The sequence below is a fragment of the Leuresthes tenuis genome, unplaced genomic scaffold (genome assembly GCF_036924035.1).
Source record: "Leuresthes tenuis unplaced genomic scaffold, fLeuTen1.0.hap1 SCAF_24, whole genome shotgun sequence".
Classification (NCBI taxonomy): domain Eukaryota; kingdom Metazoa; phylum Chordata; class Actinopteri; order Atheriniformes; family Atherinopsidae; genus Leuresthes; species Leuresthes tenuis.
The window spans coordinates 15,772,694-15,788,578 of NW_027325378.1; the positions used below are offsets into that span (position 1 = coordinate 15,772,694).

The 15,885-nt window shown below is 40.4% G+C and overlaps 1 protein-coding gene across 1 annotated transcript; it reads left to right on the forward strand.

Moving 5' to 3' along the window:
• Positions 1 to 1,789: 1,789 nt before the first annotated feature.
• On the forward strand, positions 1,790 to 15,421 carry ankrd33ba (ankyrin repeat domain 33ba). The gene is made up of 6 exons (XM_072378355.1): positions 1,790 to 2,464; positions 10,873 to 11,002; positions 11,418 to 11,558; positions 12,103 to 12,244; positions 12,649 to 12,847; positions 13,810 to 15,421. The coding sequence occupies exons 1-6, from the start codon at positions 2,033 to 2,035 to the stop codon at positions 14,350 to 14,352; spliced, it is 1,587 nt and encodes a 528-aa protein (XP_072234456.1). The 5' UTR covers positions 1,790 to 2,032; the 3' UTR covers positions 14,353 to 15,421.
• The last annotated feature ends 464 nt before the right edge of the window (positions 15,422 to 15,885 follow it).

Consider the following 15,885-nt stretch of genomic DNA (forward strand, 5'->3'; position numbering starts at 1 on the left):
ACTACTAATAATATCCTAACATCATAGTAATGTCAGTCAGGGGAAACTAAACCAGATCTTTCACTTTCATTAAAGTATTGTACAACGAACACAGATGCACTTTAATCAAGTAGGATTTTCATACAGAACTTTTACTTGCAATGTAGAACTTTTACATTCATTGCTTTTTTTTTTTTACTGAAGTAAGGATCTATGCTGTACTGCCGCAGGTGAAACTCAACAGATTTAGTATGCATCTCTGGATGAGTTGACACTGGCTGTCACCATCACAGCAGGAGAATGAAACCATAGAGATACAGAAGCCACGGGAGAGCAGAGCGCCTCGCTGCAGGGTGTAGGCGAAGGTGTCCTAATCATGGGATACACACTGGGACTGTTATGCACTTGTTTTTTCTTGTTTTGTTTTTTTTTTCCACAGCAGGTGATGTCAGCAACTGATGTTATCAATTACTGACATAAAAGTGATCCTCATTGTGAATCTAATCGTGCCCTGTAAAAAAAACCAAAATGAACTTAAAGCTTCCACACAACTTGCAGTGATGGATAAAAACAGCCAGACATATGAACGATATCACCACTTCTATCTGTGCATTGTCTAACTCACAACACAACCAGCCCAGCACATCCAGTGCAAACTGATGGTGCTCAATAACATTGAAACTAATGAAACCAAAGTGTGCTCAGTGCCTGTATTTCTTTCATAACTGTGAAGAGTTGTGTATGACACCCCACCCATCAGTTTCCTGTTTTGGGGTTAGAGCAGATCCTTAATATGGGCAGGATTAGGTCACATTTGTATCAAGCCCCTGTGGTTCAGCCCATATAGTTTGTTAAGGAAACGCTATCTTGATGATTCTATGACCAGTCTTTGCAATCTGGAATGGATGGTGGCCAACAAAAATCATAGAATTAGAGAGGTGTTTCAACAGAATGCGCTGTTTTTTTTTGTTTTTTAAATAGTTAATCTAAAATACCTCTATCATCACGGAAAATGTAAGACATGTGCCTCAATCTCTTTATATCCTCATCTGAACTCATTTGTCTTACTTGCCTCAATGCTGGCATGCCCCTGGTTTACAGCAACATGATTGCTCAGAATCACATGATTCTTCTAGGGATAACACTCACAGGCTTGTTTCCTCCTTTATAATGGTCTTTGATGAATCCGACTCTGACACTAATTTGTAAGTTTAGGGAATTTTTACATTTTTTTTTTTGTTGTTGCTCAAAGCATATTTAACTCGTGACCATGTTCAGAAATAGAACTGAAATTATAAAAAGGACTAGACTGGCAAATTCACAATCAAATTCAACAACAAAAGCACTCATGATAGGAAAAAGAAAATAATCCTTTGACTGTTTTTCCTAAAAAGACTGAATTCAAACTATAACAAGCATTAAATACAGCAAGTGACAAGAGTCTCAGATCTTTAGACATAAGTGTAGAAATATTAACGCTTGACTTGGCTTGGGTCCGGTTGGAGGATTAATGTCTTACTAGAAAACATAGGCCTACACACGCACAGAAGGTCCCAGTTGCGCCTAATCGGATTATGGTGACTATGGGTTAACAGGCTGGCGGTCTCTCTCCGCCCAACATGGGACTGTCGTGTGCGCAGTACTTTTACTTTCTGCTGTAAAACCCCCTTTTGAAAATTCCCAGATCCTGTCCAGCCATGCATGCGCTCTCGAAACGGATAACTCTTGACTAAACGTGGTTTTATTTTCCGAATCTGCGGCAGGCAATATCACTTTTTGGGACGTTATGGCTCTAGGGAACCACCATCAACTCCTATCGGAAGATGACTGATGGTCAGACCGAATCAACGCGCAACATGTTTCATCAGTGCAGCCTGTATGATACTCTGGGTTAGGGAGCTTGCGTAATTAGGCTCTGTTTTGTGATGTAAGTGACTGTTTGGAGGGTCTATAGTTTGATCGTTGCCTCGGACAGTCACTCAGTCACATGCTCGAACCCCGTGTGCCAGGCTGCACTCTACCCCGCGGACGGTGCCCTTGGCTCGGGGGTTAGATGGTGCTGATCACGGACGACAGGGATGGAGGAGGTGCCTCGTTGGTCCGCGTCAAGCAGCTCCAGCAGCAGAAAAAAAACGGCCAATTGCACCCTACAATAACCGAGGAGCCTCTGTCCAACTCTGAGGACGACTACCTGGGCTCGTGCGAGGAGGACGACGAGGAGGACGAAGGGAGCGAGGAAGACAATGATGACTTCGAAGAAGTTGACTTCGAGGACTTGGACGACTGTCGGAGTATCTTGTCGGACGACTCCTTCTATCCACCGGATGATGTGTTCGCGGACTCGGAGCGCACCCCGTCTCCGGAGAGCCCGGAGCCGCTGTCCTTTTTCAGGGCATGTTGCACTAACAACGCGGCTGTCGTTCGGATAATGATACGACATGGTGCGAAGGAGGAGGAGGTCAAGGAAACGGACAGGAATAACAGGGTACGAAGCACATAAACTAAAGTCCAGCAACATTTAACTTCACAAAAAGTAACTTGGGTAACAGTTGTTATAAAGTGTGGCAAAGGCTTAGTTATGGTTTTCACCACACTGTTATCACACAATTTATTATCACACTTCATATCTTTGTATAATAGTAGGTTATTAACCTAAAGCACATCTTCAGTCAGGCAGCCTGACCTTCCTGCCATACAAAGCAACATGTGTAGTTAAGTATCATCACATTCGAAAGGTGTTGAAATGATTAAGCCTAAGCCTGCTACACTGGCTTACTCACCTGTTTCCAGGCCTTTGAAAAGTATCTGGTCTGACCTCTGAATTTAATGTATTTCATTTGTAAGTCAGCATGAGTCTCATTAATGAAGGTTATGACTCACTTGCAATGATAAATATTCAACAATATAAGAGAGGTTATTTGGTTTAATTGGTGGTGCCTCTTAAGGTTGCAAATGGTCATTAGAAATCACACTTTTAAATGTTTTATGTTTTGACTAAATTATTGCTGAGTTCAGAGTCTTAAAGAGCTCACACCTTTACCCTCAGTTGTTTTTCACACATAATGACATTCTCTCACTGAGCAGCATATGGGACAGGGCTCGGTTTAGGGAGAATGGGAAAGTCAAGCTCTTTATCGTGTTACACAGTTGTAACTGGACATGTGGGGGTGTGGGTAGGTCTTACGGGTCTATCCCCATGCATGGCCGTAACTGAGCGTATTTGAGTTAACACTATGTGTTTGTGGCCAAATTATTCCTAATGGTTTCACTTACAGAACTATAATAGTTATAGAACTCTGATGATCTCACCGGCTGAAGTTCCCCCGGTGATGGTGCCAGACAGATACTTTGTCCAATCAGCTGCTGAGTATCTGCTTTTGAAAGGTGCTTGCCCATACTGTTTCTACAAGGGACTTTCTACATGAACCTGTGTAACAAACCATCTGGTGGGTCAGGTTAGCTTCCTGCCTTCCTAAGTCATCAGATTGTCATCAGCAGTGGTGTTAAGAGACGAATCCCATCACCCAACTCTACTTGACAATATCATTTATTCTTCAGAGTTCCTCTCCACATCGGTCTGTCACCACCTCTCTCTTTTTGTTAGTCTTTACTAGAAAAACTTTGTCTTTAAATCTTCTTCTAATTTGTTGATTTCTCTCATCTGTGACAGTTTTTTTTTTATCAGCTCAGTGAACTGAATGGGTACACAGTATGTGTTTAACTATGTTCCATATGCTTTAATGACATGAACAAACATAAAAACACAGCGCAAACAAGCCAAGACATTTAGGTTAAGGGACCTAAAGGCTCTTAAATTAACCGAGATACGTGTGTGTGTGTGAGAGCTCTTTTTTTTCCATCTCATTAGAACCTTTTCTGGTATAAACTTTCACCCTGTCTGAACCAGCAGTCCTAATTGGGATAAAAGCCCTTTCTAATGAGGCAAATTTTCACTTTTGGACAACTAGGTAAATTGGATCATGTGTAATATGCACATTGAGTCTGGGCTAAAGTGAGGGGGTGTGTGTATGTGTGGGACAATGAGTAAGGAAGACAAAGATAATTGTGTTTATCGAGATAAGTAGGACATGTGCATGTGTGTTCACCATTTACATTGCCATGTCCTGTGACCTTGGGGACATGCACATACTCCGAAACACAATGCAGGTTAGCCAGCACATTCACTGGAAACATCCTGATGCAGATGTCAACATCCTAATATAGCAGTGAGCCTGACAAAGTGATGTGGAAGACAAGGAAGTGTGTTACAGGTTTGGATATGAACACATGCAGCATGCGCTATTTCCTGTTCTCTCATCCCAGGTTCTAAGCGAATTTACAGTATAATGACTTGTTCATCATGGTATCAAAGGAGCTTCAGGAGAGATTGGTTCAAATTATTTTTACAGGATTTACAGTATTACATTGTATATTTATGGTATGACTGATGTACAGTGCAGCAGCCATTATCTGGTTGGGAAGAACTAGTTCAGGGACAGATTTATTTTTGCAGTAAAAACGTTTCCATTTTTATACTTGGCACTATCATGCATCCACTCACAAATGAACAGCTCCAAGGACTTCAGTTCACAGTTGCCAGTGGACAGCGTTTCCAAATGCATCTTGACTCTAAGTGATCAGATCTAATTTGATTTCCACACGATATGCAAATAAACATCCATCATTTCAGTCTGCAAAGACCAAATGCTTTGTTGTTTTAACTGATGGGAGGCAACAGTGCACTTCCCGTGCCAATCGTGCCCAAAAAGTAAAGAATGAAAACAATGTGGAGTTGATCTCTTTCTGGGTGTGCCCCAGGCAAGCTGACTTGCCCAAGAATTGTGATGCACTTGTAACACTCTATAACTTCTTAATGAAGGTTTCAAGACACTTTACTACTGTTTAGAACCATAGAATGAGTATTTCATTGTAGCCTAAAACAAGTTAGCACATGCACTGCCAGATTAATGTGGCTACATGCAGCCTTGACCACCTCCAAATCGGGTCTGAACATTCTGATGGATGTGCATAATCGATCCATCAGGTGTGCATTTACGTATTCACGTCAAACTGTCCCCTTGTGATTGGATGAATCCACATGTGACAAGGGCCACTGTTGCACACTAAATAATGACAAAAAATAATGCTCTATTATTGTTCCGCCAAGTGAAATGCACAACAGAACAGACACTTACAGATACAGAAAAGGACATATTCACCCAGTTTAGTTTTATTGTTGATGCAGTAATGAAAAAAAAGTTATGTAATTGCACTGTCCAGTGCTTTTTACACACATTGCAATCTGATTCGTTCGAATTATAATTTCAACACCATAAACTGAGCAGCTGTTGATGTACACTGAGTCTGTTGCGGATTTTCCAAAAGAAAAGGGGAAGCGGTCAATATGGTAAATACTGCCTGCATAATGAATTTAGTGAGCAAAGTACTGACAATCCATTTTGTGATGACCGCTAAGTATGTGCATCTAATTCTCCTGGTATATAGATTATAGGACAGTGATTTTATGTGCGTGTCATTGTCAGAGTCTATGTTCTTATCGCTATTACTTCAATAGCTGACGTGATTACAGTGAATCATCTGCATTCTGATGAGCAAAATATCAAAGATGAATGTTAATGTATTTCCTCTGAGAGTTGATTATTGGACATGTGTGTTATTACTACATACCAACTATTATAACATTCCTTGGAAATGTGAAGGATAGTGTGCATGGAGTTAGTTGATTGCGTTTTCATGCTTATATTTTGTCTCGAGAGACACAAACAGAATGCTATCAAATTACATTCGGCCATTGGTCTGACTCTTAACACTTTCTCTGTTTTGCTAACAGACACAAACACACACTCTCTCCTCCTTTGGAACACAATCTTCTTTTTTTTTAAAAAAGGTTTGGGGTTATGTGACAAAGCAGGACTGATACTGTACTGCATGCTTGAGACGTGCCTGCTGAGGCAGCAGCCAACAAAGTCAACCACAGTGTGTCCAACAAACCGAAAGATCATCTGACTAACACACAGATCGACCAACTGGCCAACAGGCAGAGAGACTAAATGAGCCATAGGGAGACAGAAACAGAAATCTGCCACTGCAGATGGTAACAAGCACATCGTGGCTAGCAAATACAGACAAGTGGAAAAATCAAAGCGACAGTCATACACATCTGATTTGATACAGCAGTGTGAAAGCTCAGCTGCAGACAGAAAGACATTTAGCGGGGGGTTATTGACAGAAACAGGGGCAAGTGCATCTGTGCCAGTGGTGCTGCTGATGGGTGTGATCGAGGGTGATCTACAATGTGTTTGCCTGCACATGCGTGTGTGTTCCTGAACAGAAAGATGTTCTGTAAAATGTGAAATAAATGCAATATTTTACACATTTATGCAGCCTGAAAAGATGCCGGTTGTCTGCCAGGATTTAGCTGGGACCTGTGCCAAATGAGAAAAAGAAGACTTGATGTTTTAAACAAGGGGAAAGTAGAATGGCTCTTCTCTATGGTACCAGAGAAGATTTTTGAATTTTCTGGGATTCACTTTAATTGTGTGTGTACTAGACAATAATTGTCAACTGCTGCTTGTTGGATGTAACTTGCCAAGTGTTCCTACACTAGCAGATGTGGCCTCATCACAGGGCAGGTAGGCATTTTACTGGATTAATAGGGCAGCTGGAATAGGATCAATGTCTAATTGGTTCCATTTACATTGATTATAATCTACTTTCACTTTATTACGGTAAATGGACAACACTTACATAGCGCCTTCATGACCTTATTATTCTATCTTATTATACATATACAATACATTATACATTATTTTCTCAACAAGTCACGCACTGATGAGCAAATCGGGGGCTGTGTCATAGTTCAGAGTCTTTCCCAGGAACACTTGGACACATGACAGGGCTGAGGCTCAAACCGCTGATGTTCAGAATGTAAGATGCCTACTCTACCATCTTCATCGTGGTCTGTTCATAAACTGCGTACAACCTCCAAACATGTACTTTTTTTACATTGTCAAGGTCACCTGTGTTGTTTTTTGTTGTACAGTACATCATTTTAGCATTACACTATTGTCTCTGGTATTGTTTCATTCTCTTTGGAGCCAGTTTAGCGTACACATATTAAAAAATAGATCCACCGTTACGTCTCCTCCTCCCCCTCTCTCTATGTCATTCTGACTGATAAGGCTAAGCCTTTCTATTCCTAGCTCTGGATATTCCCCAGATTACTTAGCGTGTGTATCTTTGTGTCTGTTACTCTGTGTCTTTGTGTCCATATGGGCCAATAATTACTCTGACCTGACGTTGTGTTTGTGCGTGTATTTGTGTTCAAGAGAAGCCTCTGGCTTTAGCTGCAAATTCAAGACTTGTCTAAACAGAAATTAAGATCAGAAGCAATTGCTAAGACATCTGTGCATACTCCAGATTTGTGTCATGTCTTGTGCACATATTTCATATGTCTAAATTGGGAGTGCTAAAACATAGCTGTGACAATAAAAATATTACTGTGAGTATGCATGATTATCCATCTTAATTTGAGCATGTGACTGTCCGTGACCCGTACAGTGTGTACCCTGCCTCTATTCCCAAGGCAGCTGAGATGGGCTCCAGTTCTCTGAGAACCTGAAACAGGATAAAGCAGCTTCAGTTAAATGGACACAAAAAATTCTTTATTTGCTAAATTATCAAGAGGAATGGACAATATCCTCTGCATTAAAATACAGAATGAAACAAAGAATGTTTACTGTATTCAGTGAGTTGTACTCTTAGCTTTTAGCATGATTTTGAAACCATAAATATTTGCTGCCTCGACACAATTTATGTGTTGACAATACGAGAAAAAACATTTTCGAAACCATTATCTGTTGGGAATCGCTTCACTAATGTCACATAACTAATGTATGAAACTTTATATATTTTTTAAGCTGTTACCAAAGAAAATGTCCAGTAATCTGCTCTTCCATCAAATGGGAAGTTTGGTTGCACAATCCATTGTAACATGAGGATGTCAGAGGGAAAAATATCCATCTATATCATCCCAAAATATACAAAACTGTGAAATTCCTGTATTCTGCATCTTCATCTGGGATGCACACATGACAATTCTCCTGAAAACCTTTGTTGAGGCTTTGAAATTGTCGTGCTTCAAGACTTTAAATTTTCCAGCATCTCTGTCTTTTTACACACACATGCAGGGAACACACACTCCCTGATCACTGGAGGTGATTATTTTAGGATCACTGATCGGCCAGCTTTTGGTGGTTAGCGCAGTCGCCTCACAGCGAGAGGGTTCCAGGCTCAGATCCCGACTGGGGCCTTTCTGTGTGGAGTTTGCATGTTCTCCATGTGCAATCTCTAATTCTAAACTGACTCTCGTAGCCAGGGTGCATGGTTGTTTATCTCTGTGTGGCCCTGTGATGGACTGTCGACCTGTCCATGGTGTGCCCTGCCACTCGGCCAATGACAGCTGGCTCCAGTCCCCCGGCAACCCTTAACTGGATTAAGCGGGTATAGAAATAGAACGAATGATCTGCCAGGTAGTGTTAGTTTGATCTTTTTAGCCAAAACATTTGTCAACATTTTGCAGCACATTTATGCCTGTTTTATGTCACTCTGCTTTGTACACTGTCTGTGCATTGTTAGAACTCTCAGATTATTCAGTCGTCAGTAATGCCAGCAGCCATAGTAAAGCCCATCATAGGAATTGTGCTGAGTAGAAATTATCTGGGGGAAAACTATGGAAAAAAACAAAAGGAAATGCTTGTTTGTCTTTCTGTGTGTTTGTGAGAAGGATTCACAGGGAAAAGAGGATGTGGTCAGACTGAAACTGCTCTAAATGTGCTGCAGGGTATGCTGCTTAAGTACATCACAGCAGGGCTGGAGGGTTGCCAAAAATGAGTGTGTGTGTGTGTCTTTGTGTGTGTGTGTGAAATTGTGAAAGAGACTAAGACGTCTACGAGAGAGCGTCCAAACAGAAAGTGTTCTGTGACTATCTAAAGCTGTGCCAGTGTAAGTGAGCGTCTTGCTGGCAGTCCGGCAGCCACACCGCAGAGCCTTTGTGCACCTTTGCCCTCAGGCTGACAACATTAGTGTGACTACAACACCAGCTGCCCAACTTCTTTACAGTTCAGTTTGTATTACAAGTGAATCATAGCTGCTGTATATGTCCTACCCATCCTGGAAAGCACAGTTTCACAGAGCCTCTTTGCAAACCCAAAGCTTAGCTCATATATTTTATTTGGAAACTATTAGATATGCATTAACACAATGAAAACTAAAAAAAAAATAAAAATATCACAATATTAATCAGCTCTTCCAACACGTATCACATCATCACATATTTTTCATGTTCATGTGATTTATTAAGAATAACTGAGACATTCTCACCTTGATACCTTTGTGAAAGATGTACCTGCTCAATTTAGCATTTTCTTTTAAGTTCCTAATAAGTTCTTAATATCTCGCAATGTCTACTGATACAGATGTTCAGAAGTTTAGTGATTTAACTGCAACGTTGAGGCCGTATCTACGCCAGACTTTAGTTGTCGTTACATTCATTAATTTCAACAAGAAAGCCATTTTGATCATACCCATCCCAGTGTTTAAAATAACAATGTAGTGGCGTGGTGACACCCTGTGCTTCAGACCATAACTGAAAACTTTTTGTGCCAAGAGGTGGGAAGCATCGAGCAGATTTTATGTAGATTTTATGAGTGCTTGTAGGAGGAGAACATGGTGTTACCGAAGGAGGCTCACGAATCTGGTCTGCTCAAGGAACATTAAAAGTGGAAGACTTTCTGACAACTTACCGAAAGTCTATAACACTCGCTGGAAAAGTTTAATTTCTTATGGCTTGAACTGAGTTTTCACAAAGAAAAGTTTGCACAGAGAAGAAACTGGGAGGTGCCATTTTGAATCTGTTCCAGTCGCTGTTTGAACATACTGTTCAGTACCCCGATGACTGTGTGCTGTTGTTTGTTGAATAACATAATCTTTTCTGGCTTATCTGGATACATCTTGTACAATGCATTCATTAAAGTTTTTCCTTTCCTCTCGAGACCAAATGCAAGATCAAACTGTGCATTGTCAGAAAGCACCTGTATTAGAGTACATGCAGTACATATGTGTCTCAGACTGACTGTTGACTATGTTTCATGGATATGGATTAGATCTGACTGGCTGACAGTGCACCTGGTCACAATGAGCCATTCATTTAAAGTCCAAATACAGTACTAATTAAGACCACCTGGGACAACTTCTTATTTTCTCAATCACTCAATCAAGCCTGTCCCAGACTTGTCATTAATTATAGAGCATATTGTTATATTTCATCTCACATTAAACACAGTGTCTTAAATTCTATTTAAATGTACCATTAAATGCTAAGTTTTACTCAAAAAGAGCACAGAACTGAGATAAATTAAGAGATCCTGTGTGCATGCACCCACTGGAAAGTGCACAGCTTTTACAGGGGTGTTCCACGCTCATAAATACACATTTTGAGGCTAACATTTACACCTTTGTCCACTCACATTTACTGTAAAAGGGAACCTATTCTGGCAGGAGAACACACTGGCTCTAAAAACACATCCACACGCATCAAGATCAGATTTGGAGACAGCTTATTTTTGTCCCCCGAGTTTAAGGTCTCCTGATGAAAACACAACAGATGTCATGTTTAATCACAGATGTTAGTTTTGGAAGCTGCACACAGATCCCCCTTGTCTTGTGGAATCCCACTCATACTGCCTTGATTGTATTATTTTTCAAACTGCTTCCTATACGTCAGCACAGTTTTACTTGCCTAATATTTACCAATACTTTTTTTGCTGGTTCTAACCTTTAGCTTTGCTTCTTCTTCTACTTCTTCTATCTTAGACAGGGCTGCTGGTTGCATGTTACCAAGGTTTTGTGGATGTCGTCATAGCGCTGTCTCATTGCCCATACCTGGATGTCAACTGGCAGGACAGCGAGGGAAACACTGCTCTCATTACTGCCGCACAAGCAGGTAACATATAAACATGCACAAACTGACAATTTTATATTAGGGGTAGGCTTGGACACACACATAAACACACACAGGCGGTGACAGGCTGCATAACAGGACTGTGTGACAAATGCAAGCACAGATACCACACATGGGCAGTTTGGCGCTGATGCTGAAACAGATGAACGCACAGACAAGTTTGCACTATCACTATTCATTCTATAACAGAGGTGATGAGTGTGTTGCCTGACAAGCCATATGGATAATATTTTCCAATCCAAAATATTGCAGATAAAACACATTTGAAAACATATCACACAAATAATTGTGATGCCTTTTTTTAATGTAGTAATGTATTCTAGTTCCTCTTTATATTCCGCTTGATATCCGCATTGTAACACGAAGTGACTGCTTTCTTTGCACCTCTGTCTTAAAGGCCACATAACAATCACCAACTATCTGTTGAACTACTTCTCTGGGCTGGACATTGAGAGAAGAAACTGTCATGGCTTCAGTGCTCTGATGAAAGCTGCCATGCAGGGCAGGTTGGAATGTGTGCGCTCACTCATGATGGCAGGTGAGCAGAATGTGTAATTAGAACAAATGTGCAGAATTGTATGGCAATCAGAAAATAATGAATGGGTACAAAACAAACCTGTAGCCAATACGTTTTGGGACAGATTGATTGATTTGATGAAAAAGTTAAATATACAGAGAAACTTTTTTTAAAGCTCTTCATTAAAACCTAAGAATTTTTTTCATTAAAACTCCTTGCTTAGTGTCTTGAAATTCTGACTGATTTTCTCAGAATTCAGACTTCATATCTTTTAATTCTGACACAGTTTTAGAATTTTGACATGGCATCGCAGAATTCCTACTAGTTGACCCATGATTTTGAGATCTAAAATTCTGTCTCACTGTCTACGATATTATCATCATTAATGATTATATTTATTATATATATTATTATATTATATTATTATATATAATATTATAATGTACTACATATATTATGTATTACAATGTATTACAATGTAATACATAATATATTATAATGTATGTTTGTGCTCCCAGTTTCTGTATTGTGCATACATATTCTCTTTTTTGGGTTGGCCCACCAGGAGCCTCCCTGGATGCAAAGGACTTCGGTCGGAACTTTACAGCCAGGGAGTGGGCATTGTTTACAGGTCGTTATGAGACTGCTTGGGTGATGACGCGCCTGATGGAGCGGCCCTACCCATTCCAGTACTGTGATGCATACAGGTAAAACTATGTTGTGCAGTATCACAAAAAAAAAGTTTGTATTTGTTGGTAAAACAGTAAAACTCAAAGAATTATCTATCTATCTATCTATCTATCTATCTATCTATCTATCTATCTATCTATCTATCTACAGATAGATCTTACCAGACAGACTCGTTGCATTTTCTTTTCTGACTATTCTTACTGCAAATCATTGTTCAGTAGACATGACACACAAGGTAAAAAAAAAGAAAGAAAAAAAGAGAAGAAACAGAACTATTACTCATGCACTAAACAATACAAAAACACACAAAAGGGTAGTCATGAGAGAAGCTGTGAGGTTTTTAAGTTACTTCACTGATCTTGAAGTCGAGATGCTTCAGTGTCTCTGTGCAGTCGGTTTAACTCAAACTCGCTCCTTCCAGTCTTGAGTGGCCTCCGCTTGCATCCCTGGTGGCCAGAAGCCAAGAGCCCCGCGGGTGTCTGAAGCGCCTGACGGACACCGTGCGAAACGTCTTCAACATTGCCAATGTCACCAACCCAGAGGATGAAGGCGTCATTGACCACATGGTGTCTGTAACAACTGCCATGAGGAGCCCTTTTATTGCTGTAGCGTGCCACACTGTGAGTAATTCATCTGTTGAGTATGCTTAATCTGCTTGTATGTATTTATTCCTTAATAGGTATATCAAACATTTCTATCCATCAATCCCAACCCACTTATCTTGGACCGACTGCCTCACAAAAACAACAAGAATGATTCATTTTAAAGCTGAGACAAGGCAGAGCAACGATCGGAGCTGTGAGCAGATGATAATGAGGCTTTTTCAGGTGTCTCTAACATTGATGTCCTCTACATGTTTTCAGTATTTGCATTGGAGTAATAACACTTTAAAAAATGAAAGAGGCTCTAATTTATCTTTTATCAACCAGTTCTCTGTTCATAACAATTAAAGGATATGATTATTCCAGCCTTATCCGATAAGCAGGTTATTCATGCGGGATTAATGTTACTCCACAAAAAAGGGGCCAATTGAGCATTGGTTCTTATCAAGAAAACATCCAGAATTATCATTGCTGGTATTACCACTATTATACTCTTATTATAACTGTTCTGTCATGAAATTATGCTAATTTTGCTGTCTATGTCCATGTAAGTGCCTGTACACCAATAATAGAAAGCAGCTACATCAGGTGCTGAGTGACTCTGATGACTTGTGAACATGTATGACAGGCACTAGGCCAACAAATTGTTACTAACACATATTATTTTGAGCGCCATTAGGTCGCCTGCACTAGGGAAGAGAAGCATTTTAGAAGTTTGGTCAGTGTTATTCAGTAAGGAACAAACCATAATGATATATAAAAACCATGCGATTGATTTATAATTCTATATAACAGTCAGGGTGATGTTTGTATAGCATTTGATTAGATCCTAAATTAATGCATGTAATACATTTTCAACCCAAGCACTTTAATAAATTTCCTTTCAAAGCTTCAACTATATCCACCTCAGCGACTATGATTTTAAAGAATTGTCAATTCAAACCACCAATACCAACCAGAAACTATTTGTTTTGTTTCAGGTGTGTCCGGACAGTCCTCCAAGTGTGGGAAAACGGCACTATGCAGTCCCAGAGATCATTCGGCAGCATCGCGCCAAAGAGCTCCGCTCCACCAACCCCCAGAGGGTGGACAGTCACCTCAAACTCTTCCAGAACTCCCGCGTCACTCTGGTGGCCAAGAATGCAGAAGACCGCCGAGCCAGCCTTCAGGTCCAGAGAATGGTGCCTCGACACAGGAGCCCCAGCCTGGGTATGGTGGCTTACAACCAAGTCACAGAGCTGCGGAGAACCAGCCTGCTTCCCATGCATATGGTGCTGAGGAGGAGTAGTGTCAGGCCAGGCTTCAGCATCCCCAAAGTGAGGGTTTCCAAAGCCCCAACACCCACCTATGTCCCAGAAAAGAATCGGAGGAAGAGCAGCACCAAAGATGGGGTGAACCTACTGCAAATCCCCAAGTGGAGGTACAAGGAACTAAAAGAAGAGAGAAGGAAAGCAGAAGAAGCCGAGAGGAGGAGGCTGGAGGCTGTAACCAAGAGACACATCGCAGCTGGGAAAAGGAAATGATTTAATTACCTCAGGGAGCTCATTGTTCTTTATAAACAACTAAAGCTTGATGGCCCACGAAGTCAGAAGGATTTGGCTGTTATGTTTGTGCTCAGGGTGCACCGTGAATAACCAACAGTGTTCCTAATGAGAACAGAAGATAGTTTTCTGCAGAGTGTTGCGAGTGGGGTGCTGACTGGCACCTGAAAATGACGGCTTCTACTGTGAAAGCTTTAATTCAAAATGCTTCGTCTCTTTTGTGAGGTCAAACAGCGAAACACCCAGGGGATTTAATACTTGAAATGCTTCTAGATAATTTATTTTTTAATATTTATTGCTTTTTAAGGTGTAGCGGGGGCTCCAGTTTGAGCTCTCGATGTTCTCATCAGCAGTGTTTTTGTAGTGTGTTCCACTGTAGAGAAGCAGAATAGGAACTCATTAACACACTCTCTCTCAGACTGCCACCACAGCAGGAGCGTATTCAGCTCTGTCTGCAAAAAAAAAGCACATTTTTGAGAATATTTTACAAAAACTTCTTTGAAGTATTCGCTGACAAACATGTCACTTTGGCTGAAAAAGCTAAATACAAATCTAGAGATGAATGGCAAATGCCAGGTATAGTTTTAGGAAACTTTTTGTTTTGCTTTAAACTGAAAAAGCCTGAATGTATTTTTGCATATATATGTATATGTTTTATAGTAGAGATCTGAATGCTTTTTGATGACATTTTTTGTAATTCACTATGGGTTTTCTTTTTTTTTTTTTCCACAGTCTGATTATGTAAACAGTTGTTTTCTAGTTTCTGTTTGGATCCAAGACTGAGAATCATAATAATCTTACCATGTTGGATGAAAGTTTCAGTTATTTCCTTAATATATACATTTAAAGAAAAGACAAAAAAACAAAACACATTTAAGACTTTTTTTTGTCAGCGATGAGCTATTATGCAATGATATGGATGTGTGAGTTTGGTGTATACAGGGTATGGATGATGTGAACGAAATAAACATGTCTGCTTACAGTGACTGTGCTTCAGCCACGTCGTGCTTGGAAGTTTAAGAGGAAAACTCCTATTCTCGATTTGCACGAGACGCGTTAGCATTACGACTTCATCAAGTACGAAAAAACAATGCGCTCTCTTAATTTAAGTTTTGACTTAGAGTTAACTGAGCCGAGGTCAGTATGATATTACAGGTAAAAAGTAAAAGTGACATATGGAGACTAAAAGTTTCCAGCCCGTTATACAACGAGAGGTTAGTTAAAACTGTAAAAATAATGGGTGAAAACCGCCGTGATTTAAATACACAGAACCACCGGGAGAGCAGTGATGTAACATTGTCTGGAATTCTCAGAGGACAATTTCACGGTCTGCACTCCACATGGAGATTGTAGCTTAAGAGCTATCCAAGAGTGTGTGTCTAATATACATGGTGATGAGTTGCTAAGGGGGTTACAAGGGCTCTGCACCGCCAAATGGTTTCTTCAGATAAACTCCACTGACTTCAGAGTGGCAATGTGCTTAGACATTGCCTGGAGGAAATCATGTGAATGTGA

Coding starts and splice junctions, on each gene's coding strand:
- ankrd33ba (XM_072378355.1), top strand. CDS start 2,033: ATGGTGCTGATCACGGACGACAGGGATGGAGGAGGTGCCTCGTTGGTC. Junction 2,465..10,872: donor AAACGGACAGGAATAACAGG/GTACGAAGCACA, acceptor CTTCTATCTTAG/ACAGGGCTGCTGGTTGCATG. Junction 12,848..13,809: donor TTGCTGTAGCGTGCCACACT/GTGAGTAATTCA, acceptor GTTTTGTTTCAG/GTGTGTCCGGACAGTCCTCC.